This window comes from Egretta garzetta, unplaced genomic scaffold (assembly GCF_000687185.1).
Source record: "Egretta garzetta isolate BGI_Z169 unplaced genomic scaffold, ASM68718v1 scaffold148, whole genome shotgun sequence".
In the NCBI taxonomy this organism is placed as follows: Eukaryota; Metazoa; Chordata; class Aves; order Pelecaniformes; family Ardeidae; genus Egretta; species Egretta garzetta.
Genome location: NW_009260669.1, coordinates 2,787,121 through 2,812,944, shown reverse-complemented (window position 1 = coordinate 2,812,944; position 25,824 = coordinate 2,787,121). Strand labels below are relative to the sequence as shown.

Here is a 25,824-nt window from a genome sequence, read left to right as displayed (position 1 = left end):
AGGAAGACAGCTGGGCTATTATATTTCAGATTCCATTTGTAAGTGTTAATTTTAATGCCTGCATACAAAAGAAAAGGAAAGGGGAAAGATGCATTTGATTCCTGCAGTTTTCTGTGCATCTCTAAATGTGCAGTATGGGACCAGTGGACTTGGGACCAGCTGGCCCTTGTGAGATTTTTCTTACAAGGAACTCCAACACCATTGCAGATGTTTGGTCACTTTTCTTACAAGGCCATACCTCTGAGTTCTTCCCTTTCCAAGGGACTTATGTTTCGACAGGAACCAATTACAGTTGACAAAGTTTCAAAAACTGTCTGCTATTTCTCACGGGCCTGTAATCAGTGTTCAAATCTTAGGTAAACAAAGTTTCATCTATAAAGAAAAGATAAGCTCAGCAGAGTTCAGAAGGTGCCTCAAACAGCACAAACACCTTCTCCTGTTGAAATGTTTACATCCAAGGTGATAGAAAGCTGAGCAGCATTATCTTGCAGATGGTCTGAGAAGATTTTAATAAATAAATACAAAGGCATGTGGCTTTTCCCTACCAATTAGGATCAAATTTTCTGGATCCAGGGCTAGCAGTAAGGCAACACTCCAGTTGTAAACCTAAGACAAGTTGGTTTAGAAGCCACACAATGACTTAAAAATTGCATTTATATTGTGGATGTGCAAAAAACCACATGGATCTTTCTGATATTCATCCTGCCAGATAATCTCCAAAGCTGACTTTTTTCTTCAGTTATATTGGTTTTCACTGGGGTTACGCAAGTGTCGCTGAGGAGAGAACTCAGCTCATTGTCTAAGAGTGCTTTTGTTTATGAACAACAAATTAAAAGGGTAATTTGGCACAGTAGGTGAGATGATTAATATTTCAGGTTGTATTATTTTTGTTTGTGCATGTATGTGTTTTTCTGTAATTATACATTTCAAGGATCAACAGCTCAGTGCGGTTAAACATTTAACATTTATCTGCATAAATGCAAATGAAGCTTGCATTTTAGTCAGATATTCTAAAACAAGTAATCAGTATGGATTACGAACACACATGATTTTTCTTCTCTGTTTATTGTCATTACTTTAATGATGACAAAAAGCAGAAGGGTGATGGTATGGATGCAAGTTTAGAAGTCGTATATTCGTCATTTAAACCATTTAAATTGATGGTGATGGAGAACAACTGTTTTAATTCATAGTCATTTGGAAGGATTTGCTGTGACCTCGAGTTAACATGTAAACATGGCAAGGGATATGAGAAAGATTCCTCTGGCGTTCACTGAACTTGAGGGGAATCTTTCTTTGACTTCAGTGGGCTTCAGGTTGAAGCTCTGAGAGCAAGGCCTGAGAAGATATGCATGAAGGTCTCAGGGATCACACCACATTTGGGATGGCATTGCCCTTAGTTGCAGTCTGTAGGGTTTACTGTTACAGTCCTTAACCTCTCCCTGAGCACAAAGACAGGTCCTGCCTAACTCAATTCATGACCATAATCACTCCATGCTGTGGCTGTGATCTGCTGGTGGGTGATGAAATGTGGAGTAATCTGAACGTCATCTTTCTTTCTCAAGAAAAAGCTGAATAACTTAATCATTTGGATTCCATTAAAGCTGGTTACAGAAAATTATCCCGGAAATCAACAGAACTTTAAGGAGAACTACTTCTCTCCTGTGAGAGGCTGGTGTGTTTGTCAGTTTAATTTAGTCAACAAAGTTGATCTATATTATACTGTACAACACTATACTATACTGTACTATACTATACTATGCTACGCTACACTACACTACACTGTAGTATGCTATAATCTTACTAACAGCCAGGATTTTGAGCCAAAGTTCTGTTAAATGAAAGACAGCATTTCTTCTTTGAAAATATGAATATCAGTAATTAAGTTATCTGTTTGGATGCCAATTAGCCCCACTGACACTCTGCGTTCCTATTTAAGAGTGTACATATATAGACATATGAGCTGAGAGTATTACATAATTTTGCCAGCTTCACTGAATCTCCCCCCCTTCTGGGGACTCCTGGGTGCTCGAAAAGCAGTCAAGATAGTGAATAAAGAAGTGAATTTTAATGTATTTTTTTTCAGTCAGCCTGAATCAAAAACACTTAAATCCATCTGTTTCTGTGTCAGCAAAGTTTTTGTTGCACGGGGAAAAGAATATCAAACATTCTTGACTTTTTTAATAAAAAAACCCAACCTGTATGAGAAATGCATTGCTCTTAAACACAGTGCCATGAGGAATAATTGCAACTTGTCACAGAGAGAGGTTATAATTACGTCTACTGTTAGTTATGTCTCCATGTGCACAATAGAAGTTAGCTTTTCAAATGCATTGTTCTATAATGCAATACCAGTTATTAACATGTTGAGGATATTATTTTTTGCTAATGAAGAAAAATAAAATGAGGCTGCAGAAGGGTTGAGTAGTGTCACACTGAAAGCAAGTGGAGGGAACAAAGACGAAAGAGAAATGCTTATTGCAGAGATTTCACATCTAAGCATTGCCTCAGGAAAAGAATAATTGCCTAAAGGGTCAGAATTTCAGCTTCTGTATTCCAGAGCTTGATTACCTTTTTTAAAAAAATTTGAATACGTATCAAACACTGGGCTAGACCTGATACTTTACAGACTTCTCTGACTCAAATGTTGCAGTTGGATTGCAGTATCTCAGAGAAAAAAGCAAAGCTTAGTAGTTGTTGCAATAGTTGCTGTGGGTGTAATTCTCTGTCCCTTCTTTGTCACTTGTACAAATTCTCTGAAAGCTTGCTCAGTAGGGCTTATTTTAGGGAAAAAGAGTTAATAATATTTGTCTAGGCTTGCTCTTTATTCTGTCACTCATTTAGATAGAGGCAGGTTTTGGAAGACTTTAGAGAGGATGTGTGCTCGTATTAGAGCTTTTTCCATGCTAGGAATTAAAAAGCAGTAGCCTAAAAAGCAAGGCAGACATGTGCCTTAATTTTCAGTAGTGACAAACAGTTTCAACTATCAGAATTTTAAATTGCCCAGGAAGGTTTTCGGTGAAAATCATAGCCCTTGAGCAAGTCTTAAATTGGGTGCCCAACTCAGGAGCACGCAGAATCACTTGGGAAATTAGAAAATCTTGGCCATATGCTTATGTGTTAACTCCACTTGACTAAGTCCTTTCTATATGTTGCTTCCCCAATTTGCAGTCGGTTTTGTGTTGTAAATAAGATACCCTTGACTCAGACATGAAAGTTCCCCAGGAAAACTGGAGAACCTTTCTCTTGTTAAACAGCACCCTAATTATAGAAGCAATTTTACAAACAATCCCCCGGGGGAAGCATTTTTGTTCTCATCAGGAAGGCTCTTGAATAAAATAACACCTTTGCTAACTTCATTTATTTACAACAGGACACAAGACTGAGACTGGGTTAGATTTATTGCCATTACATCACTGATGCTCAGTAATTCATAAAACATTGGGTCTAGGAGTTAGCACTGCTGTTATTTCCTCTGATGCCTGACCTCACCACAGTCTAATAACATACAGGAAATCCAGAAGACAAAGGGGGAAAGCAGTGGTCTTGAATGCTAAAAATAACCATAGAAAACTAGTACAATTGTGTAATAGAGTACGGCCCAATAATTTATTTAACAAAATAGTAGAATCTGCTAAAGCAATTAGAATCTGTTCCAAATGTTTTTAATGGAAAATATGTTGGGGGTAAGAATAAGAACACTTAAAGAACTGAGACTTTTAGGTTATGTAGTTCAGTTGTGTGTACTGGTTTTAGGTTTGTATATCTTATTGCTTACATATGCAGACCACTTAATAACTTGACTAGAACAGACAGTCATTGTATGGTGGTTATATTTCCAGAGGTCATCCTATATAAGCCAGACGGTGATCTTAGGTGATGTATTGCACTTGACAACCCAGAAAGTTGCAATACAAAGGCATTCTAATTCTCAGTGTCCTCTGAGAATTGTTCAATATCCTTGATGGTATCTAGTGTCCGGTATGCCATTGGGATGACATTTTTGGTGTCTTTACTAATCAGTCAAGGTTAACATGTCATTCACGTTAACTGTGAGTTTGGGTTGGGTTGGGTTGGTTTGTTTTTCCTAATCACTCTATATTTGTAAGTATTTCTAAAGGGATAAATAGTATAATGACACTACAGTGAAATTCCTTGATATTTTTCATGGCTGCTCATTTACTCATGTTATCCAGAGTTACAACAGTATTTTATCCAAAATATAAATTTAAGCAGTGCTTTAAAATTGGTGCAAATAGGTACATGACCTTATTAGGAAAAAAAAAAAAACGCTAACCCAAAAAACTGTTGCATGAAAGTCAGATATGTGTGGCATCTTTAGCTTGCAGAATATTGCAAAAGCAAGTTCACAAACGTATACTTCTTTTTTGAACAGCTGCTCAGTTTGACTGTGCCTGCCCTCCTTTTATTTACATATGTTGCAGTTATTTGAAAGAGGCCATTCTTCATATAAATACCAATATTAGTATGCAAACTAGCATGTTCAGGTGTGAACAAGTCTTCACTATATGACATTGACACTTGGTTTCTCTTCCAATCAGAAGCAGGAAGACTTACAGATCATAAACCAGGAATAACGAATAGGTTGAACCAGCTGTTCCTGAACAGCCAATTTGGCTATGTTTTCTTTTTTTATGAAATTCATTGAATTAGAATTATGTAGATAGATAGATAGGTAGGTAGATAGACAGGTAGATAGAAAGATAGGAAACACTTCCCTTTTTGTGAAGCTTTATAGTAACTTAATAAATACGAATTCATTTAATTTGAGAAGAAAGCAGAAAAATGTGGGACTTCTGGTATTTGACTGAAATAGAGCTATTGAGAGGGTTGAGTTATCCAAATTCCACTTAGTTTAGTGAGACAAGTTTTCAAAACTTCAGCTTACCAGAGTTGTCTACTGCATCCTAAGGCATCTTCCAAACATTGTAAGCCAGGAAAAAATTCAAGGAGGAGTGACATATTGGGGTAAAAGGAGAAAGAGAAATCAAGAGTTCTGTTTTGTTTTCTTTATAGAATGAAGCATGGAGCTGGATGTCATCTCAACAGCTCTTTTGTCTCAACATTAAAAATAAGATTTTCAGATACTAACATTTCAGTGAATATCTACAAGTAGAGTGGCTCAGTGGAAAGAGTATTTCCCGGGTCCGAAAAAGAGGACACAGATTAATGCAGAGACTGTCTGAGAGGTCTTGCAGTGATCAGGAAACTGGGCAAGCTGCCTGAGCACAGGCATGGAGAGGTGGGCAAATCTTCTTAGGAGCTCATGATCAGTTTTGCAGGTAAATGCTTTTCAGTAAAGTTCCTTCTTCATCCCCTTTAGCACAGCCCAGCAGCCCAAGAGAGTTTCAGTTCCAGGTCCTACAGAAGCTGAAGGCCTTTTCTTGGGAACAGCATTTTAGTAAAGATCTGTCACATAGAGTGATTTCCCACAGGGTTTTAAAACTGGTTTCCGATAACTCAATTCTGCTAAGCCTCAAGTTGGACAAACAAAACATAATAAAGGTGTTCCAGAGCCCAGTATCCCCCAGATGTGAGCAGGTAAAAACCCTACAGCATATGGAGCCTGAACACTACAAGTCAGAAGCCCATTGTATGAATGTCTTTTCTATTTCTTTTTTCTTTTTTTCTTTTTTTTTTTTTAATAATTAATGATTTTAAACAGTTGCATTATTCCTTCAATCACTTTTCACCTATTTCCCCAATGGTTACCACTTGCCTCAACATTTACATTTGTTTTAATATTTGTATTTTTTGCATAATTTCTCACATTATATTTATTTGCACTTGCACTTTTTTAAAAAATAAAGCATTCCATGGGGATGACTTTAATAAAAGTTTCTTATTAAAAGTTCCATAACAGCATGATTCCCAAACCTGAAACCAAAGTCCTCGTATTTAACAGTTTTCATGACTCAATAGATTAAGTGTGAAATAGGAAATATAATAACAATAACAACATTGCCATATCCTGCACAGTTGTTCCACTTAAAATTATTCTTGAAAAGTAACACAATTCATAAATAAATCATTTCTCATAGAGTGAAATGTACTTAAAAGCCTCTGTGAAATATCCTTGATATAGTCATAAAATGTGTGCACAGAAAGTTGTATTGGGCAAGAGGAAAATCAAAAATTCACTGAAATTACTATATTGGAGGGGAGGGGGAAAAAAAAGAAAAAAAAACCCAAACAGTGAAACCATCAGCGGATGTTGTCAAAGTCAGGTGTCTCCAATCAATGCTTCACTAGTGTTCATTTCAGAAAGACTCTTAGCTCAGACTTAAATTCATATAAAGCTTCCTCTATGGTCAATGAAGAGAGATCTCGCCCCTAGAACTGCAGTTCTGAGCTGGTCTGACGCATCATTCAGAGGAACCTGTGCTTTCTGCTGACTGTGACTAGGGCAGCAAATTCAGCCACCCCAGTTACGGCCTCTATGTAGAGGGGACAAATACAAACCTTAACAAGTCTGAAAGTTTTTCTCTGAGTGGGAAGCGGGGCTTTCCTTTTGTTATTGCCAAAACTGAGTAATAATACAGAGAACACCATATTTCAATGGCAGGAAGTTCTGGCTCAGTTAAGGGACTTTACCATCGGCCTTAAAATCCTCCAAATGGATACTCCGTCCCAGTGCAATGTCATACTCCAGCACTCCACTCTGGTCATCTTTTGGGCTTATTTTTTCTGGCATTTTGGGGTAGGTTTGGGGTCATGTTCCCCCCCTCACACACACTGCCCAGTAATCTCTTTGTCTTATAAAATGCTTCATGGTAGCACAAGTGTTTGTCAGAACATCATCAATAAAGCTCACAGCCATGGCCAACTCTACCTGTTTATGAAACAAAGGGTGTGCTGCTTCCTACAGCTCTTGGCATCTTGAATGTTTCTGGACCATCCCAAGTTATTATTCGGCAGCTTGTTGAGGAGATCAGCTAGCCCCTGGAAGATATCCTGGAGATGTGCTCCTTTCTATTTATGGTTTGGGGGTTACAAGAGTATCTTACGATATGAGTTCCTTCAATTGCAGAACAGCTGGGGAGCATCGATGCTGTCAAACCTCTCTACGTCTTCCATGCTTTATAATTTAAACCAGCAGCACCTTCTTAGTAGCTGTACAGACTCCATCAACACAGCTTCTTCAGATCAATTGCTTGCACTGCATTGATTCATTATGGACCGGCAGCAGTTTCACTGCATTAAGCTCAGCAATTCTGGGATGGTGTCTGTGTGAATTGCCAGAAAAGTTTCAGGAAAAAAAATCACCCTGAAACTCAGTAGTCACTACTGGCCATTCTGGTAGGTTAGCTCTTCCCCACTAACCACACGTATTCTCACAAAGAAGAAATAGTACTAAACTGGGGAAAAAAAAGGGGGTTAAAATTTTTTTTATCCAAACCAGCTAGTGTGTGCTTTAATCTTTCTTGGGTTTGTTGGGGGGTTTTTTTGGTTTGGTTTTTTTTTTTTTGAGACAGTTCTGGATGGGCTAGGTGCTGACAGAGATACAAAAACCAGTTTAAAAAGTTATCGTACTGGGTATATATACATATATATGTATATGCGGGTAAACGGTATATATATGTTTGTAAGTATATGTAACATATTCTATTGCTACACTGGCTGACTGAAACTATCCAATAACAAGATACGAAATGTCTTGTCAAATACCAATGTCTTGTCACCACTCAGTATCATGATATGGGGCATTATTTCAATCACATTTCAGCTTTTTGAAAGTGAATCTCTAGAGCCTTGAAGTGGCAGATCATCAGGCTAAAGAATGGGAATCATGATAACTTCTATGTTCATTTCCATGACCGAGCTGTAGTTCTTTCTGGATGAGTTTTGCCATCTCTCACGCTATGTGCTACAGGAAAATGTGTGGTTTAAGGAGCCAGAAGCATAATCACCCACCACAAAAAGGTGAAACAATTCATGCCATGCTGTGAGCCAGGAGTTGTGTGACTGTAACTTCAGGTTACAGTCAGTTGTTGTCATGATGTTTGGTGGAATTTCAAGACCTCACCAATCTCTCTTTTCCAGTAGTTTTACTATGGATTATAGAGGACCATCACTGAGATACAAACCTAGAGTTTAATAACTCAGCACCAACTAAATAAAACATGCTACAGCAAGGTTTTTAGCAATAAGGATCCTTGAAGAGGTTTGAAGTACGTTGTAATGTCCTTTTGGGCTGCCAGTGCAACTAAAGAAGGGGTTTGGACAATAAATCGGACTTGTTGTTGAGTTACAAAGGCCTGTCTTTCAATATGTTTTTTTTTTTCTTTTTACATCGCTAAAGAATTTCTTCCAGCCTGGCAAGCTTGCTTTGTCATAAATTCCTGTCTTTAATGATATAATAGCCCTCACAAAACTATGAAACTGAGCATTTGGTGAATACAAAGTTTTTCTTGCTGTTTATGGCTAAGGTATTTGCTGACTCACTGCAGTATCATTCTTTGCATTCAATTAACTGTAAAACCCAAGAAGGAGCAAATTTATAAACTGATCAGATTTTTTTCTGAGAGCAAACAATGTGCATTCTTTCCAGCTAAAAGCTCTTGGCTGTGCTGGGCAAGAGAAGGCCACACTCATGCAGTCCAAGCCTCTGAGCAGAGCCTTGATCTTTGCTAGCTCCAGGAAGACTGATTTTGGCCCTGAGTCCTTACCCAAGAGCTGCCCTCGCTCCCTCTGCTGCCTCCACATAGGTTTTCAGGGTAATTTAGGTGGACAGGACTTCTAACACCAGGAGCAGAGCCTTAGTTTCCAGTTTAATGCAGAGGCTAACTCTCAAGAAAACAATCAAGCGCATGTTTATAAAACATGAAGAGATGAAATTTTACTCTCAAGTATTGACATTGACTTCTCATCTCATCTCTTGCTGTTATGGCATCTCAGGACAGAATTTGGGTGCAAATGCCACAGACCAGTGACTAGTACGATCAAGTACCTGTTATTAGTCATACTGCTTTCTAGGCTTCTAAAATGGGGCTGGGGAGTACACAGAAAAGAGTTTATTCCTTTGTGGCCTGTTTTTATTGTGGGTTTGTAGATATGGGTAGTTTGACTTCAGCACCCAAAAAGGTATTTGGGCAAGTTGCCCTATTTGTGACAGGTTAAACTGCCTATAGAATGTTTATCAAAATTCCTTGGGGCCTCAGACTAATCATGATACATTTATTTGGAACTTAACAGTGATGTATTTATTGTCATTATTACTTGCCCATACATTTAGAAACTTATAGTACATGTCTCTATGTTGCATTTTAACTGAAATACGAAAACACCGTGGGATTTCCCTGTCATGTCTCTTATTTCCAATGTTTTATTCCACAAACACAAAGAGAAGGGTAGATCATCTCTGACTTGTGCTGACCCAGTTCTCCACTCTTGTCTGCTACACACCAGTATCAGTAGAGTTACAGTGACATAAACCAGAAGAATACAGTAAAAAATCAGATCCTTCCTACACCAAACCACTTTCCACATCTGTTTCCTATTTGTCTTATAATGACACATGGGATTATCTTGGGAATATATTCTGCTTTAACTGTCATACCTCTGACTTTATAGCCTTATCAAATATCCATTGGTGTGCAGGTTGAGCAATCATCATCTACTAAGAAGAAATCCCAAGAAAATGTAGATTGATAATAACATTTTTCAATAATGGCTTGTAGCATTAGTGCCATTTTCTATTATTGTAGTTGAGGTCCAGCACTCTCCTCAGTTTACCGCTTTTATTTATTGTGCAAGATCTAGATATGGACCCTACAGCGGAATTTCAAAAACAGTTTTCTTTTTCATTATTTGTTCATTTCTGGTTAGAAGAAGCAAAGTCAGAAAATTGGATAGAAGCAAGGAATGTATCTGACCTATTAAGAAATAGAAAGACAAAGGAAAAAAAAAAAAGAAATTTAATACTGTGCAAGATATTACAGATACAGGATGACTGTATAAACATAATCAGGCAGGCTACATCTACAAGAACATGCCTTAGGAGATTGAGCTTGAATTCTGGGATCAGACTTCACAAAATTGTGTCCAAATTTTTTATCTTACAGTGCAGTAAGCCCCTCCAGATAGACCATTCTGCTAACAGTCCATTTACCCTTCACCTTTTTCTCCAGTAAATGGAGTGAAATGTGAAGTCCTTCTGATGTTCCTTTGAAAATATGTAATACACAGACACAGATATATGCTTGCGTGCTGTAATTAAACAAGCCTGTAATAAAAACTATAGCCTGTGACTCACTTACAGAAACATGGACTCAAAAGGTTTAAAATAATACCATTTGGAAGTATGTTTGGTCACTGGCCTGGCGCATGCCTGGATTCAGTATGGACGAGCAAGGTGGGGAAGACAGGGTGCTAGGGAGAGCGCTGCTTCCAAATACTTTAATTCACTGCTTGTGAGGAAGACATCAGCTATTTGCCTGATGATCTTCACATTAAAAAAAACATTGCTGAATAAGATTTGAGTTGTTGATTTTTTTTTTGCATCCTCCACAGCATTGTGGAGTGCCAAGTCTCCAGCACTGAGAACTGGAGTGTTGCCCTTGAGGGTGAAAGTATTGTGCACAATTTTGATACTTTTAATTGCGAGCACAAGAAAATCTAACTCTCTGGAGTTTACACGCTAGTTAAGCTTTCATGAAGCCCTTGCCTGAGACTTAGTCTGGAGAAGTGAAGCTGAATGGGCAGCTTAGGAACAGCCCATAACTGCTTGAAAGGTAGTTACAGGGGATGCTTTTGCCATCTATTTGCATCTTTGCCATCATTGCAGATGACAAGGTGACCCACTTAGTGGATGAGAGAAAGGCTGTGGATGTGGTGTACCTGGACTTTAATAAAGCCTTTGACACCGTTTCCCACAACATTCTGCTTGAGAAACTGGCTGCCCATGGCCTGCACAGGAATACTCTTTGCTGCGTGAAAAACTGGCTGGATGGCTGGGCTCAAAGGGCGGTGGTGAATGGAGTTAAATCCAGTTGGAGGCCGGTCACAAGTGGTGTTCCCCAGGGCTCAGCTGTGGGGCCAGTTCTGTTTAACATCTTTATCAACAACCTGAATGAGGGGATTGAGTGTACCTGCAGGAAGCTTGTAGATGACACTAAGCTGGGTGGAAGTGTTGATCTGCTTGAGGAGAGGAAGCCTTTACAGAGGAACCTGGACAGGCTGGCTAGATGGGCTGTGGCCAATTCTATGAGGTTCAACAAAGCCAAGTGCCAGTTCCTGCACTTGGGTCACAACAACTCCATGCAATGCGACAGGCTTGGGGGTAAGTGGCTGGAAAGCTGCTTGGCAGAGAGGGATCTGGGGGTGTTTGTCAACAGACAACTGAATATGAGCCAGCAGTGTGCCCAAGTAGCCAACAAGGCCAAAGACATCCTGGCTTGTATCAGAAATAGTGTGGCCAGCAGGACTGGGGAAGCCATCCCTTGGCATTGATGAGGCCACACCTCTGAATACTGTGTTCAGTTTTGGGTGCCTCACTACAAGGAGGACTTTGAGGGGCTGGTGTATGTTCAGAGAACAGCAGCGAAGCTGGTAAGGGGTCTGGAGCAAAAGTCCTGTTGAGGAGTGGCTGAGGGAACTGGTGGTGTTTAGCCTGGATAAAAGGAGGCTGAGGGGAGACCTTGTCGTCCTCTACAACTGCCTGAAAGGAGGTTGTAGCGAGGTGGGTGTTGGTCTCTTCTCCCAAGTAACAAGTGTTAGGATGAGAGGAAATGGCCTCAAGTTGCACCAAGGGAGATTTAGGTTAGATATTAGGACAAATTTCTTCACTGGAGGGGTTATCAGGCACTGGAAAAGGGAGTGGTTGAGTCCCCGTCCCTGGAGGTATTTAAAAGACGGGTAGAGGAGGTGCTTAGGGACATGGTTTAGTAGTGGACAGGTTTGGTTAGACTCAATGATCTTAAAGGTCTTTTCCAACCAAATCATTCTATATAATAAGCAGAAAAAGTCAGAAGTCATTCCTTAGAAGGTTCAGTTTAGGAAAAAAGTTGCCCAGAAAGGTTATAAAATTTCCATTCCTGGCAAGACAAACCAAAAGTGACCATACCCTGTGCTGACAATAGTCTTCTTTCAAGTCCTCTTGGACTTAATGATCTAGACAGCCTTTCTGTCCAGCAGGTCTATGAATCTGTGTTTGGAAAGGGATGATGAGAATAAGAAAGGGGGGCTTGAGATAGTCCGTGGAAGCAATAAGGGCTTGAGAATCAAGGTAAAGAGCTAATCTGTTATGAAATAAACAGGGGGAAATATTGTAACATCTTCTCAGTTGTTTTCTACTATCAACACATATATTTTAGACATAGATTGTGATATTTATTTTTTGTTTATTTTCATAAAACAGACGACTGATCTCTGATTAGTGGTAAGAAAAAAAAAAGACTGTATCAAGCTGTAGGTTCTATTACAGACTAAGCTACTGACTCCTGCAATTACTGACTAAAGGAAGTCCTTTACCTGCAAATATTGGTTAAAGGAGGCATCTACCTCACAGAGCATTTCTAGGTATAAGCAACTGAGAACTGGGTGCAAAAGCCTAAGTAACTAGAGAAACTGTTGGGGGTAGGGGTTGTCCCACCTTTGGGGCTTCTTCACTTCATTAGGTGTCAATGCAAATTAACCACAGTCCAGGTGAGAAATGGAAATTTCAGTTTTCCATGTGGCCTCCACAAGTCTTCTGTCAATATAGAAGTCTACTGTGCAAAAAGAATCTATTCTGGTTTTACCCTCAGTGCAAAATGTAAGATAAACACAGTATACAAATTGATAGGCAGACTTGGTCCCCCAGTTAAAATTAAAGTAATTAAAAGTACTGAAAAGCCCACTGCTTTGGGTTTACTGACCTTGATTTCAGTTAGTGTTGACTGAGGCCCTTTTTAATCTTGGTTTATATCCCCGTAATATTTTGCCCTCAGCCTGTATATTTTAAAAGTTTTGTTGCATAGTACTGAAAAGTAAAAGTTGTCCTGATGCAGTTAAAATTTAATTTGAGGATGCATGAAACAGTAAGTCACTAAATACTCAGGAAAAGCAGAATTTAGCATTGTATTATGCACTAATCTATACTTGCAGGATATTTCAGAAAAGTATAGTCAGTGAAAAATAGGTTTTGTCTTTTTTCAGACAAAAGTTTCAAATTCCAGCTTCTTCAGTTACTGTTACGCAGACATGTTCTCAGTGAAAACAGAAACAATTCAGTAAAGCTATGCAAATTATATCTGAAGTAGAATAGATGAGACACAAGCTGTGCACATGTATTTGTGCTTTTGACTAGCTTTCAGCACAATACTAAGTAGAAGGTGGGCACTTTTACCAGATCCTCACCTAGTGTAATTTGACTTCCCTGAAGCCACAAAACCCAGTATGAATCACGTATACCGTACTTTGTTTAGCTTGACTTTTTTTTAGTGTTCTTTCATCAAATAATGTTGCTTTTTCTTTCTTTTTTTTTTTTTTTCCATCCCACAGGACAACATTTTTAGAATGGAAGATTCACATTTTGAAAATGGCCGAGGGAAAAGCCCTTATGATCCTAAACTGCTGACAGCTTCTCTTTTAGTAGGTAGGTGCCACCATACAAGTTCAACAGGACATGCATTTATTGCAAATAATTGCCAGTTTTCTGCTTTTTTTCCTCTTGCAGCACCTATGAGAGGGCTTTATGAAATTTATTGCCAGACTAAAGTAATTCTGGCTTCGTTTTTAGTACATTTTGGAGTTGAATATACATTAAATAAGGAACATAATGGTCATGGAATTGTAGAATCATAGAATGGTTTGGGTTAGAAGTAACCTTAAAGATCACCTAGTGCCAACCACCCTGACATGGGCCGGGACACTTTCTACTAGATAAGGTTGCTGAAAGCCTCATCTAACCTGGCCTTGAACAATTCCAGGGATGGAGCATCCACATCCTCTCCAGACAACCTGTTCCAGTACCTAACCACCCTCATTGTGAAGAATTTCTTCCCTATATCTAATCTAAATCTACCCTCCTTCAGTTTAAAGCCATTACCCCTCATCCTATTACTACATGCGTTTGTAAAAATTCTCTCCCCAGCTTTGTTTCAGGCTCCCTTTAGGTACTGGAAGGCTGCTATAAGGTCTCCCCTGAACCTTCTCTTCTCCAAGCTGAGCAACCCCAACACTCTCAGCTTTTCTTCATAGCGGAGGTACTCCAGCCCTCGGATCATCTTTGTGGCCATCCTCTGGACTCCCTCCAACAAGTCCATGTACTTCTTATGTTGGGGGGCCCAGAGCTGGATGCAGTACTCCAGGTGGGGTCTCACAGAGTGGGGTAGAGGGGCAGAATCACCTCCCTCAACCTGCTGACCTCACTTATTTTGATGCAGCCCAGGATACAGTTGGCTCTCTGGGCTGCTTGAGCTTCTTACCAACCAATACCCCCAAGTCCTTCTCCTCAGGGCTGCTCTCAATCCATTCTCTGCCCAGCCTGTATTTGTGCTTGGGATCGCCCCAACCCATGTGCAGGACCTTGCACTTGGCCTTGTTGGACTTCCGTTTTGTGTTTGAGTTTGTCCAGGAGCTTCTTCTTGATCCATGCAGGCTTCCTGGCATTTTTGTCTGACTTCGTCTTTGTTGGGGTGCATTGCTCCTGAGCTTGGAGGAGATGATCCCTGAATACTAACCAGCTTTCCTGGACCCCTCTTCCCTCCAGGGCTTTATCCCATAGTACTCTACCGAGCAGATCCCTGAAGAGGTGAAAATCTGCTCTCCTGAAGTCCAACATAGTGAGCTTACCTTGTGCCCTTCTCAGTGCCCTAAGGATCTTGAACCCCACCATTTCATGGTCACTGCAGTCAAGGCTATCTTTGAGCTTCACATTCCCCACCAGCCCCTCCTTGTTGGTGAGAACAAGGTCCAGCATAGCACCTCTCTGCGTTGGCTTCTCTATCACTTGGAGAAGGAAGTTATCATCAATACATTCCAGGAACCTCCTAGATTGCTTATGCCCTGCTGGGTTGTCCTTCCAACAGATACCGGGATGGTTGAAATCACCCATGAGGACCAGGGCTTGTGAACATGAGGCTGCTCCTATCTGTCTACAGAGAGCCTCATTCACTCAGTCTTCTTGGTCAGGTGGCCTGTAGCAGACTCCCACTATAATGTCACCTGTGCCTGCCCTCCCTTTGATACTGATCCATAAGCTCTAGGTCGGCTATTTGTCTATCCCCAGGTGGAGTTCCATGCACTCCAGCTGGTCATTGCCATAGAAGGCGACACCTCCTCTTCATTTCCGCTGCCTGTCCTTCCTAAAGAGGCTATATCCTTCCATTCCAACACTCCAGTCATAGGAACCATCCCACCATGTCTCCGTGATGCAAGTAAGATCACAGCCCTGCAGGCATGTGCACATCTCTTGTTTATTCCTCATGCTACATGCATTGCATGGAGGCATTTAAGTTGGGCCCTCAGTGAAGCTGACTTACTGGCTGGAGTGGCTGGAATTCCTTTGTGCTGCTCTTCAGGTGCTCTCCTGCTGACCTGCAAACCTTCTGCAGGCTCTAGGCATCAAACTGGTAGGAGTGGGATGGATTGAGGTTCCCCTCCCCCAGCAACTGTAGTTTAAAGCCCTCTTCACCACCTTGGCAAGCCTGTGACTGAAGCTGCTCTTCCCCTTCTCTGACAGATGGACCCTGTCAGCCCCCAGTAGACCAGGTTTCTCAAAGCGAGTCCCATGGTCTAAGTAGCCGAGCCCTTGGCTGTGGTACCAATCCTGTAATCATTTGTTGATTTGCCAGATTCGACTGGTCCTTTCAAACCCCTTCCCTTTGACCGGGACGATTGATGAAAAAACCACCTGCTCTGTAGAGTCCCTTACTGCCGCTCCCAGGGTTCTGTAATCCTTCTTGATACTCCTTAGGCTGCTCCTGCCTGTATCACTGGTGCCCACGTGGAACAACAACAGTGAATAGTAGCCAGTGGACTGTGCAAGGCTTGGTAGCCTCTCGGTGAAATCCCTGATATGAGCCCCCGGTAAGCAATGCACCTCTCCAAATCAAATATCACAAGAGCCGCTTTATACCTTTATAAGACATTCATCTGCAAAGCGTTTCTCCTCCTCAGAACTAGGTGACTCTGGAGGTATTTTGATCGCCCAGGCCAAAAGGCTGGCCTCACTCACAGTTGCACCAGCAGAGCTGAGAGCAAAGTGAGAGCAGGAATACATCAGTTTTGCTGCCAAGGAAGGTCTATCACCCAATTGTACCTTCATGTGAGCTGGAGATACACAAGCGTTCACAGGTCTAGGCCTTAAGATGATGTTTCAGCTGAAGAGATCTATCCAACAGTGAATACAATTAAACGCCTGTCCAGAACAGAGAGATTTCGATAAATTAAGTATTTTTGAATTAGTAATAATTGCATGCGATATGTAAATATAGAGCACCTGGACTGTGTTAATCTGATTGAACTAATCCAAATGATTGAATTTATCTAATTGATTTAACTTATCTTAATCAAATTAATTTTTTTCATTGTTCTTCCTGCTCCTTTATGAAAAAGGCAAAAAGATGTTTTGTGAGAACCTATTAAGAGCAAAACAAATTAGATTCTTCTTTCAGTAACAACTCTGCCCAGGTGTAGCCACTTTATCCTTAACATGTATGTTCCTGGTAATTTATTACAACTTCAAATCCAAGGGACAACAATAGTGTCAGAAGATTGCAGATTCTCTTATCTCAGAAGTCTTTAGGAAATGACACATAACCAGATACACTGTCTTCTCCAGGACTTTGTCCATAATGCTAGTCTAGGGTCTTGCCTACCAGCTACTCTTATTATCTTTGCATTACATTTAAAAATGAAGCTATTCAAAATAGGCAGAAACAAAAGTTTAGTCTTGAGTGTGCCTCATTTCCTTATCTTCAAACCCCCTAATGATCACAGGTGATGAGCTACCCTGGGGACACGCAATTTTTAACAGGAAAAACAAGAAAGACGTCCACATCTTGCTCCAACTTGTACCCTGTGCAAACAGAAAGGAAAAAATGTGTGTGTAAAAGGCCAGTGTATAAATTAGTGCCTGGAGCGACTTGAATTTGTGGCAGAGCTACTCTCAAGGGAATGGCTTTATTATTTACTTTAATATACAATAAAGAAAGAGAATGATGACAAGCCAGTATTACATGGTATACCCGGTATGCAACTGCACAAAGTCAACAGCGTCTAGCTTTTCGCATTCCTTTTTCTTTTCACTCAGTTCAGCACAAATATGATTATCTTATTTCCCTTGGCTTAGATTTCATGTCTTTAAAACATCTCTACTTTCTTGAGCCCACTCCCTATCACTATAATTTTCACTCCATGTATTTTTCCTCCTAATAAACAGTGGACTGATCATGATATTTTGGTTTGAATCAAGCTTCAATTAGAGCCATGGGTGTATTAACATTATAGAAAATGGCACAAAATCAACATTCAAAGCCAATGACTAATTTCTACTTCAGTTACTTATACAAAACTCAGAGTGAAAATAAAATTAACATTTCTGTATCCTGAACATGAATACCCTTTCTTCTTTGCCTCCTCATAGTTACCTCACAGTTATATTGTGTTATTGATTATAATGTTATATTTACTTCAGTCCTTCATTGCAGAGGTTCCCTTGATATTTCAGAACTGGCCAAGCAATGACTGTGTGGAGAGGTTTGGTCCAATTTATTTCTGAAGACGGTAGCAGAGGAATGAAGCAGTGAATGAAGGCCAGAGGAGCCTATTGACCACAAATGCCTCACGCCAAAAAGAACATGCATGGACTGCTTCTTTCCTTCATAGAATCATAGAATGCTTTGGATTGGAAGGGAACTTTAGAGTCCATCCAGCCCAACCCCCCTGCAATGAGCCAGGACATCTTCAACTAGATCAGGTTGCTCAGAGCCCCGTCCAACCTAACTTTGAATGTTTCTAGGTATGGGACCTCCACCATCTCTCTGGGCAACCTGTTCCAGTGTTTCACCACCCTCAGTGTAAAGAATTTCTTCCTTATATCCAGTCTAAATCTACCCTCTTTTAGCTTAAAACCATTACCCCTTGTCCTGTCACAGCAGGCCTTGCTAAAAAGATTGTCCCCATCTTTCCTATAGGCCCCCTTTAAGTACTGAAAGGCCACAACCAGGCCTCCCCGAGGCCTTCGCTTCTCCAGTCTGAACAACCCCAAGTCTCTCAGCCTGTCCTTGTAGGAGAGGTGCTCCAGCCCTCAGATCATTTTTGTGGCCTCCTCTGGACCTGTTTTAACAGGTCCATGTCCTTCTTGTGCTGAGGGCTCCAGAGCTCGTCACAGCACTGCAGTTGGGGTCTCACCAGAGCAGAGTAGAGGGGCAGAATGACCTCCCTCGACCTGCTGGCCACGCTTCTCTTGATGCAGCTCAGGGTATGTTTGGCCTTCTAGGCTGCCAACGCACATTGCCGGCTCATGTCCAGCTTTTCTTCCATCAGTACCCCCCAAGTCCCTCTTCGCAGGGCTGCTCTCAATCCTTTCATCCCCCAGCCTGTATTGATACTGTGAGTTGCCCTGACCCAGGTGCAGGACCTTGCACTTGGCCTTGTTGAACCTCATGAGGTTCACACAGGCCCACCTCTCTAACTTGTCCAGGTCTCTTTGGATGACATCCCGTCCTTCTGGTATGTCAACTGCACCACTCAGCTTGGTGTCATCTGCAAACTTGCTGAGGGTACACTCGATCTCGCTGTCTATGTCATTGATGGAAATATTAAACAGCACTGGTCCCAGTACAGAACTCTGAGGGACACCACTCGTCACCGGTCTCCGTGTGGACATTGAGCTGTTGACCACTACCTTCTGGATGCAACCATCCAACCAATTTCCTTCTCCTGAGCTGAATGATAGCTCAGCTGCTCCTGGCCCCTCATGTGTCAGAAGTATTTGTCCTCACAAGCAACCATGGTTTATCATAGGTTCAAGAGGGCAACTGTGTAAAACAATTACCCAGCACTCATTAAAATGCAATGTTATAATTAGTAACACAATGTAAATATCTGGAAGATAAAAGAAGGCTAAGAAGTAAGAGTAATTTATATGGTTAAATACAGGAGGGAAAAATAACCTCTGTTATTCATCAGAGACACTAAACAGAGATTTTGCAAAGTGTGGAAGAAGAGAATGTTCTTGACTCTATAACTAGAAGGTAAATCTTAGGTAAATGAAATAAAATTACCCAAGCTGGAATTTGCGCAAAACACCAAGGCTAATTTATAAAAAGTAACTTAATATCTTTAATAGCCATTAGTGCTATTAAAGGATTCTTATTTTATATTTCAGCTGAAAGAAACAATTATAAGCGTAAAAAGGATCTACGTTTTTCCCTCTCATAAAAAAATCAATAGTATTTGAAAAAAAGCCCTAAACTAAAACAAACTGTTCATCATTATTAAATTGTTCCAATATTTTTCCAGTATACATTCCATGTTCCATCCACCTGCAAACATTTTTCATTATTTTTTTAAGAGATGTTCATTAAGGGTAGTTATTGCTACTCTACTCTAAAGTAAACGCCAGCTGGGAACATGATATAACTAGTTCCTAGTACTGTAAGACATTATTCAGCCATTCCTATCTATGTGCTGCTAACTAAACAGTCTCCATTTGAGTGGGCTATTGCATGAAAATGTAGACACTAAGCAGTCCCTGGGCACCACTAGTGTGTATTCCAGGGCGGGAGGAAAATGAGAGGCAGCAGGGTTTTTGAAGAATGTAATCGCAGGAGAAAATTATCGCTGAATGTATTAGTATAAAGCAATTGTATTTGGATAGTTGAAAAAAGCTCAGAAAAGAAGACAGCATTGTTCAGTTGTCAGTCAGTTGCTCTTTAGGAAATGACCCTTTGGGATTTTCAAAAGCTCTGATGATCCAGACTCCTCAAAGCTATTTATGTTCTTGTGTATCACTGAATTAGTAAAAAAAAAAAAAAAGGTACAATTTTTTTAAATTGCTATTATTTTTTAAATCCGCTTAAGTGCCTTAATACTCCCATATATGGATCAATGTGATCTGAAATACAGTGGCTTCTCACCAAGGAAGGACTTTACTATCTTGTTTATTAGAAATTAGCTACTAAGCACATGTGAGGTTCAGGTTTTTAGAGTTTTTTCTACTTCCTGGGAAGTTTTAGGTTTTGACTTTAAAAGGAATGAAGTCAATCCACTACTATGTACATCTGAAAATCTTAACTTCAGTGAATAAACCTAGTGACCAAGGATAGCAGATTTCATCTGGGAACCCTTTTACCAGTGAGAGCAATCAGGACATTCAAGGCTTGGTTTTGCCTATATTCGCCATCCATTCAACTTTCTTATTCCTGTCAAAAAGGAAGCTTACACTTCTGTACTCTCTAAAAATAATTTTTGTTTAGAATGCAGTCTTCTTTAAAAGCTGAATAGAAACAATTCAGCAAATAAAAGTATACTGCTTAGTTATTAACATATTTGTATCTAATGAACTTGGGGAGGTGTTCACAGTTTCATGCTGCTTATGTACAATATGTGGGAAAATGGTTCCTCCCCCCCAAAAAACATTACTATGGGCTTTGTTGATTTTTTATCTAGTAAAGTCAATATATGTATTTCTGTTTGCGTTCATATGTCAACATGCTATTCCTTTAGAATGAAACAGTTTGTGTCCAAACCTGGACTTTTTCCTATGCAAACAGATGAGGGCCATCAGCTTGTTCTGGACAGTCATTGCTTTGTAGTGCTGGGCTGGAAATAAAAAGTGACTTTTTTTTTTTTCTTTCTTTCTTTTTTTCCCCTTGAGGTATGTGTCAGTTTTCAAACTGTTCATTTCCACTTTCTTCTTAGAGTTAATGAAAACTGCTTTTAAAACTACTGACAATGGAAATAGCACAGTGAAGATTATCCATGACATAAAAGAATCATTTTCTAGACCAGCAATGAGTAAATTTCAGTCCAAAAGAAGATCTGCATAGGGAAATGAAGATGAATGTACTCCTATCTAGAGAGGAGGCAAAATCTTCGTGTAGCTTTTGAATAGTACTAACTCAAAGGATCTGCACATCTGGGACATGACTTGAGTCTCACCCTGAATTTAGAAAAACTTATCGTATAAGCCTTACAAAAACAAATGGTATTCCTTGGCATTTCTATCTGGGAGAAGCCCAAATTTGCATGACTACAGCAAACCAGTTCAAACTGCAGACACTGGTTTAGGTATACTGAAACTTGGAGGGGCTGTAGTAGAAAGCAAAGAAAGGTCAGCTCGTTTCCTACAGACTCCATCCCTTGGAACGTGCTGAAGCCCATTGTGGGCAAAACTTTCACACTATCACCCTTGACAAAAAAGTACCAGCCACAAGAGCCTAGAGGAATGAAAAAGTCTTGGGTTGAATTAAGTCCAACTTGGAAGCTATGTTACTTTCAGTCGTGTTTATATATTGAGTTAGAAGCTGAGGTGGCAAACCCCCTTACAATTCTAAATATTGCAAATATATAATTTTAATGAGTTTTTGAGCTCTATATGTTTTATTTTTAATAATGTAGTATTAATATAGAATTTTTTCTTGTTTGACCTTTAGATTTGTTGATAACTAGGAAGCAAAATGGGGCTTGTTGTTTTTTTCTTTCTCCCTTTGATTTATATGGATTTATCAGAACTCACTAGGGACTGAAAGACAAGAAAATGAAGATAAGGTTAAAGAAAGGTTAAGCACACCATCAAAGCCCTTTTCACAAGCAAAAAGGTTTTATGTTTTTTAAAATCTCAGCTGCATAACCTGTACATAATAATCACTATAATTAAGTCACTGTCTCCCCTTTAAAAAAAAGATGAAAATGACACAGAGGAATGGTAAATTGCTAATTAATAATATGCTGTTCTGTTTTACTTCTGATTACACCTCCTGCTGGGCACGACTGGTCAATTTGCTTCTAATCTCTGCTGTGAATTCATTCAATTCCACGCCTTTCTGCTATCATGTTTTCACCCATCCTGACTTTCATGACTACCATATGGTACAGAGCCACTGTAGGTTCAGTTGATAATTTCATGGTGTCAGTATTCTGGGGAAAAGTTGCCAGTGATATCCAGTAGGCGTGCTTGGACATGGTTGTTCCACCATGGAAATATCTAAAATTACCATGAAAATGATGAACTTGTTCCTAAAGGATGTTTTAAAATGAGGATATGGTAGAGTTCATCATGACCATGAAAAATTTATTACCTTAGCTTACAGAAAGAGTTATTTTATCCTCAAACTTGTCTTTTTCACAGAAGACCCATTTAACATGGGTAACTTGAAAATAGCAGTTGGAAGGAATGATACTTTTTAGTTCCATATTAAAGTATAGGGTAGGATATCCCATTTCACATACGGGTGTAAATTCCTAAAAAATGCATTCTTAGCAATTTGAATTCAGTGTAATTTCATGGAGAAGATCTACATTAATGCCAGAAAGATACATGTTGTTCTTTGATCCCTGGTTGTTTTCTGTGGGTCTGATTGTTATGTGCTTATTTGTTATTATTCTCTTTACCAGTTGGCAGGTATTTGACTTGACCTGGTCCTTTGAATTTAGGCTGTGTCTCTCTCTGTCTCCTCCATGATACTTCTAGCTGGCTGAGGAGGGGCACACTGGGACTAATATTATGAGTTTCTTCTCCATCTAGGCTATGTATGTGCCACTTATGGGCTGAAGCATCACAGGTCAATTTTTAATTCACTTGTTCACTGTGATATGCACGAGGTCAAGGTAGCAGGGAATGATCTCATTTATTCTCTCCTGTAGCTGTTGCCCTTTGCCAGTATCACAGTTACAAAGGTGGCAGGAAGAGAAAGGCATGTTCTGTCTTTCCTGTAGAAGATACTGGTTTCAGAGGGTTTTCTTGCTCAGAAAAAAAAAAAAAAGAAGGGAAAAACAAAGAAGCAAAACAAATCCGAAGATCAACCAAAAGACAGTTTCTATATGAAAAATTCAAGGGACTTGATGACTTTCTGAACTGAGCGTGAATGAGGTGGACTCTCCAATTCCCAACACAGTCACAAAACCGCAGTGGGATGGGAGGAACCTACGGAGGTCTCCAGTGCAAACTCCTGTTCAAAACAGGGTAACTCCACAGTCCAGTAGGTTTTCTGGGGGCTGCGTACTACTGCCTGCCAGGGATAGGTGTACAAGCTGTCACTGTGCCAGCCTGAGAATCCAAACATATTTTTGAAAAGTGGCTGCACTAGCAGTCGGGAGATACAGTTCATTTTAGAGAGGTTACAGTTAAGCTCTGCAGTGAGAAAGTGGGTCTAATTATATATTTTCAATGATGATACATTGCATATGGCTTATTGCTTTGTAATTTTCTCATTATCCCTATTAGCGTAATATAAACATAGGACCGACAGCTTTCTCTGACTTACCATGACTGGAAAATTGAGGAATGTTGCTTACAATTATGTCCTCCCACAGATGGAGAGCTGTACTCTGGCACAGCAGCAGACTTCATGGGCAGGGACTTTGCCATTTTCCGAACTCTGGGGCATCATCATCCAATCAGAACAGAGCAGCATGACTCCCGGTGGCTAAATGGTATGTAAAATATACATTTATCCCGTTATGTTCATCTAGCCATTAAAGACTAGCACACAGCTTTGTTCCAGCAACATCTGTGACATATACACCCCTCTCTTATTTGGAGCAGAATTTTGTCTTAAACCAGTTAAACTAATCAAAAGTGATTTATAAAGAACCAATTTTGGTTTAATTAAATTGAGATTTGTGGAGTGTGATTAAATTTAAAACATATACAGACACTACAGCTAACGCAGTTGTGCCACAGGAGCAAATTTCTGTAGGGTGCGAGCTGGACTTGTGGAGCTCAAGGCTTGTGGAGGCATCAGCCACACGTCAGCACAAAGTAGCTACAGAGCCTTGGGCAGGACTGTGCCTTATACAGGCTTTAATTTTTGGCTGGATTGAAGGGAATCTGACACAGGCCATCAAAGTCCAGCAGAAAATGAATCAGCAGATCTTCCTGAGCAGGACAGAGTGGTCAATAGTTTGGGAAAAGTGAAAAGGGTACTGGGTATTCTAAACTATTGTGTTTCAAAATATTCAATAGTTTAACAAGGCACAATAGCTTACATTACTGTATGGATATTAGTAATCAGGCCTGTAGTTGGTTGTTTGCATGTATGGGGAGAGAGGGATAGTTTCAGAGAAAATCTGGTGTTGGCTTCATGTACCGAAATACTTTAAAATGCATCTGAGTACTCTATGCAAGTTCTACTGAAGTCAAAATTGCAATAACTTAAATGGAATTGCACTTGGCTTCAGATATACAAGGATATGAGCATTTTGGAAATGAGAATTCATTAGTTGAAAGAGCTGACATTTGATTTGAGACAGTAATGCTAACTGTAGTTACTCTGAGTTAATTTATATTTTAATTTTTGAAGCGTTGACTAGCCACTTTTTCTCTACACTCTCCTTGCATCTGCACTCCTGTTTTTGAATTCACAAAGTATTTTGTTCTTAGATATTTTCACTCCTAGCCACATTATTTATGTCTGTGCTGAAGTCCAGGTTTTCTTATGTGGGTTTGTAATTTAGTGCAAACTGTTCACGCAAATTTTTAATGTGTAAGAGCAGACTATGTTTTAACAACACTGTTTCTTACTAGCTGCAGTCAGGAACTTCTAGTATCATACTGGTTATCATATTAGCTGTATATGCAAGCTGTAACAAAACGAATCCCCGACTCATAATTAAAACCACAAAGTGCTATTGCAGGTTGGGTAAACAACTCTCTATATGATATATGCATTGGAAATATGCATCAGATAAATGTATATATGTTGATTTGTATGAATCTGTATTATAATATGACAAGTTGTATGACTTTGATTTTTGTCCTGTTAAATTTATTTTTGTCATAATTCATGTGGACTAGTGTGAGGACAGATTCAGGTCTATCACATTTCATTTCTACAGTCTGTGCTTGCCCAGTAATCCTGAAACATGGTTCATTGCTTTATTTTATTATAATGATAGACAAGATTTCTGGGCTTCAGGAGACAGTAAAGTACAAGGGTTACAGACATACCCGTCTATCTTGGTACCTGGTAGAATAATAATATGTTAAAGATAACACAACACCCACTTTTGTTTTGATAGTCATGATAACATAAAGACCAATCATGCAAGCAAAATCTGCTTTTGTGCAGTAGATTTGCACAATGACAGCTGAGTCAGGAGGATTTATGCAGTGGGAAAGCACAGCCATTGTCCACAGCCCCTGTACTTCATCGCTGAAAATGTGTCATTCCTTTGTGGATTCGGTTATCAGTCTTTCAGCACTAAATGTGAGAACTGCTTTTCCCAAATTAGCACTAAGGTTACATCTGACAGGGTGCAGAAACCACAACTGGTTTTTGCTCAGGATGGGGAGGAGAAGACAGTTGCACGGAAAGAGCTGACGAACCTCAAGCTCTCTAGAATTAAAGTGTCATCCAAAATGAGCATGCAAGTGGAAAGACAGCATTTATCATAGCAACAGAGTGAAGAAGATTTTCAACTCTAAGTATAGTTCTTACACTATAGAAAGTATGGAAGGTCTCAAGTTAATTTTAAAAAAGGTAAGAATCAAACTGAGACCTTTAGACATTATTCTCATAACTGTCTCTAATTTCATAGTGGATGATCCTTAAATAATTTTTTGAAATCTATTGCTGCAATGCAACTTAATAAGTTTACATTCCTGATATGGAAAGGTTGGCTTAAAATTTGCACTAGGACATTCCTATTAAA

At 39.8% G+C, this 25,824-nt stretch overlaps 1 protein-coding gene across 2 annotated transcripts in view; it reads left to right on the top strand.

Annotated features, from left to right (window-relative positions):
* SEMA3A (semaphorin 3A) overlaps positions 1-25,824 on the top strand; it is a 174,847-nt gene that overhangs the window by 92,390 nt on the left and 56,633 nt on the right. For both annotated transcript variants that reach the window (XM_009645661.2, XM_035901086.1), the window contains 2 exons: positions 13,504-13,597; positions 23,485-23,604. In XM_009645661.2, coding sequence (XP_009643956.1) covers positions 13,504-13,597; positions 23,485-23,604 — 214 coding nt within the window. The remainder of the gene's footprint in view (positions 1-13,503; positions 13,598-23,484; positions 23,605-25,824) is intronic.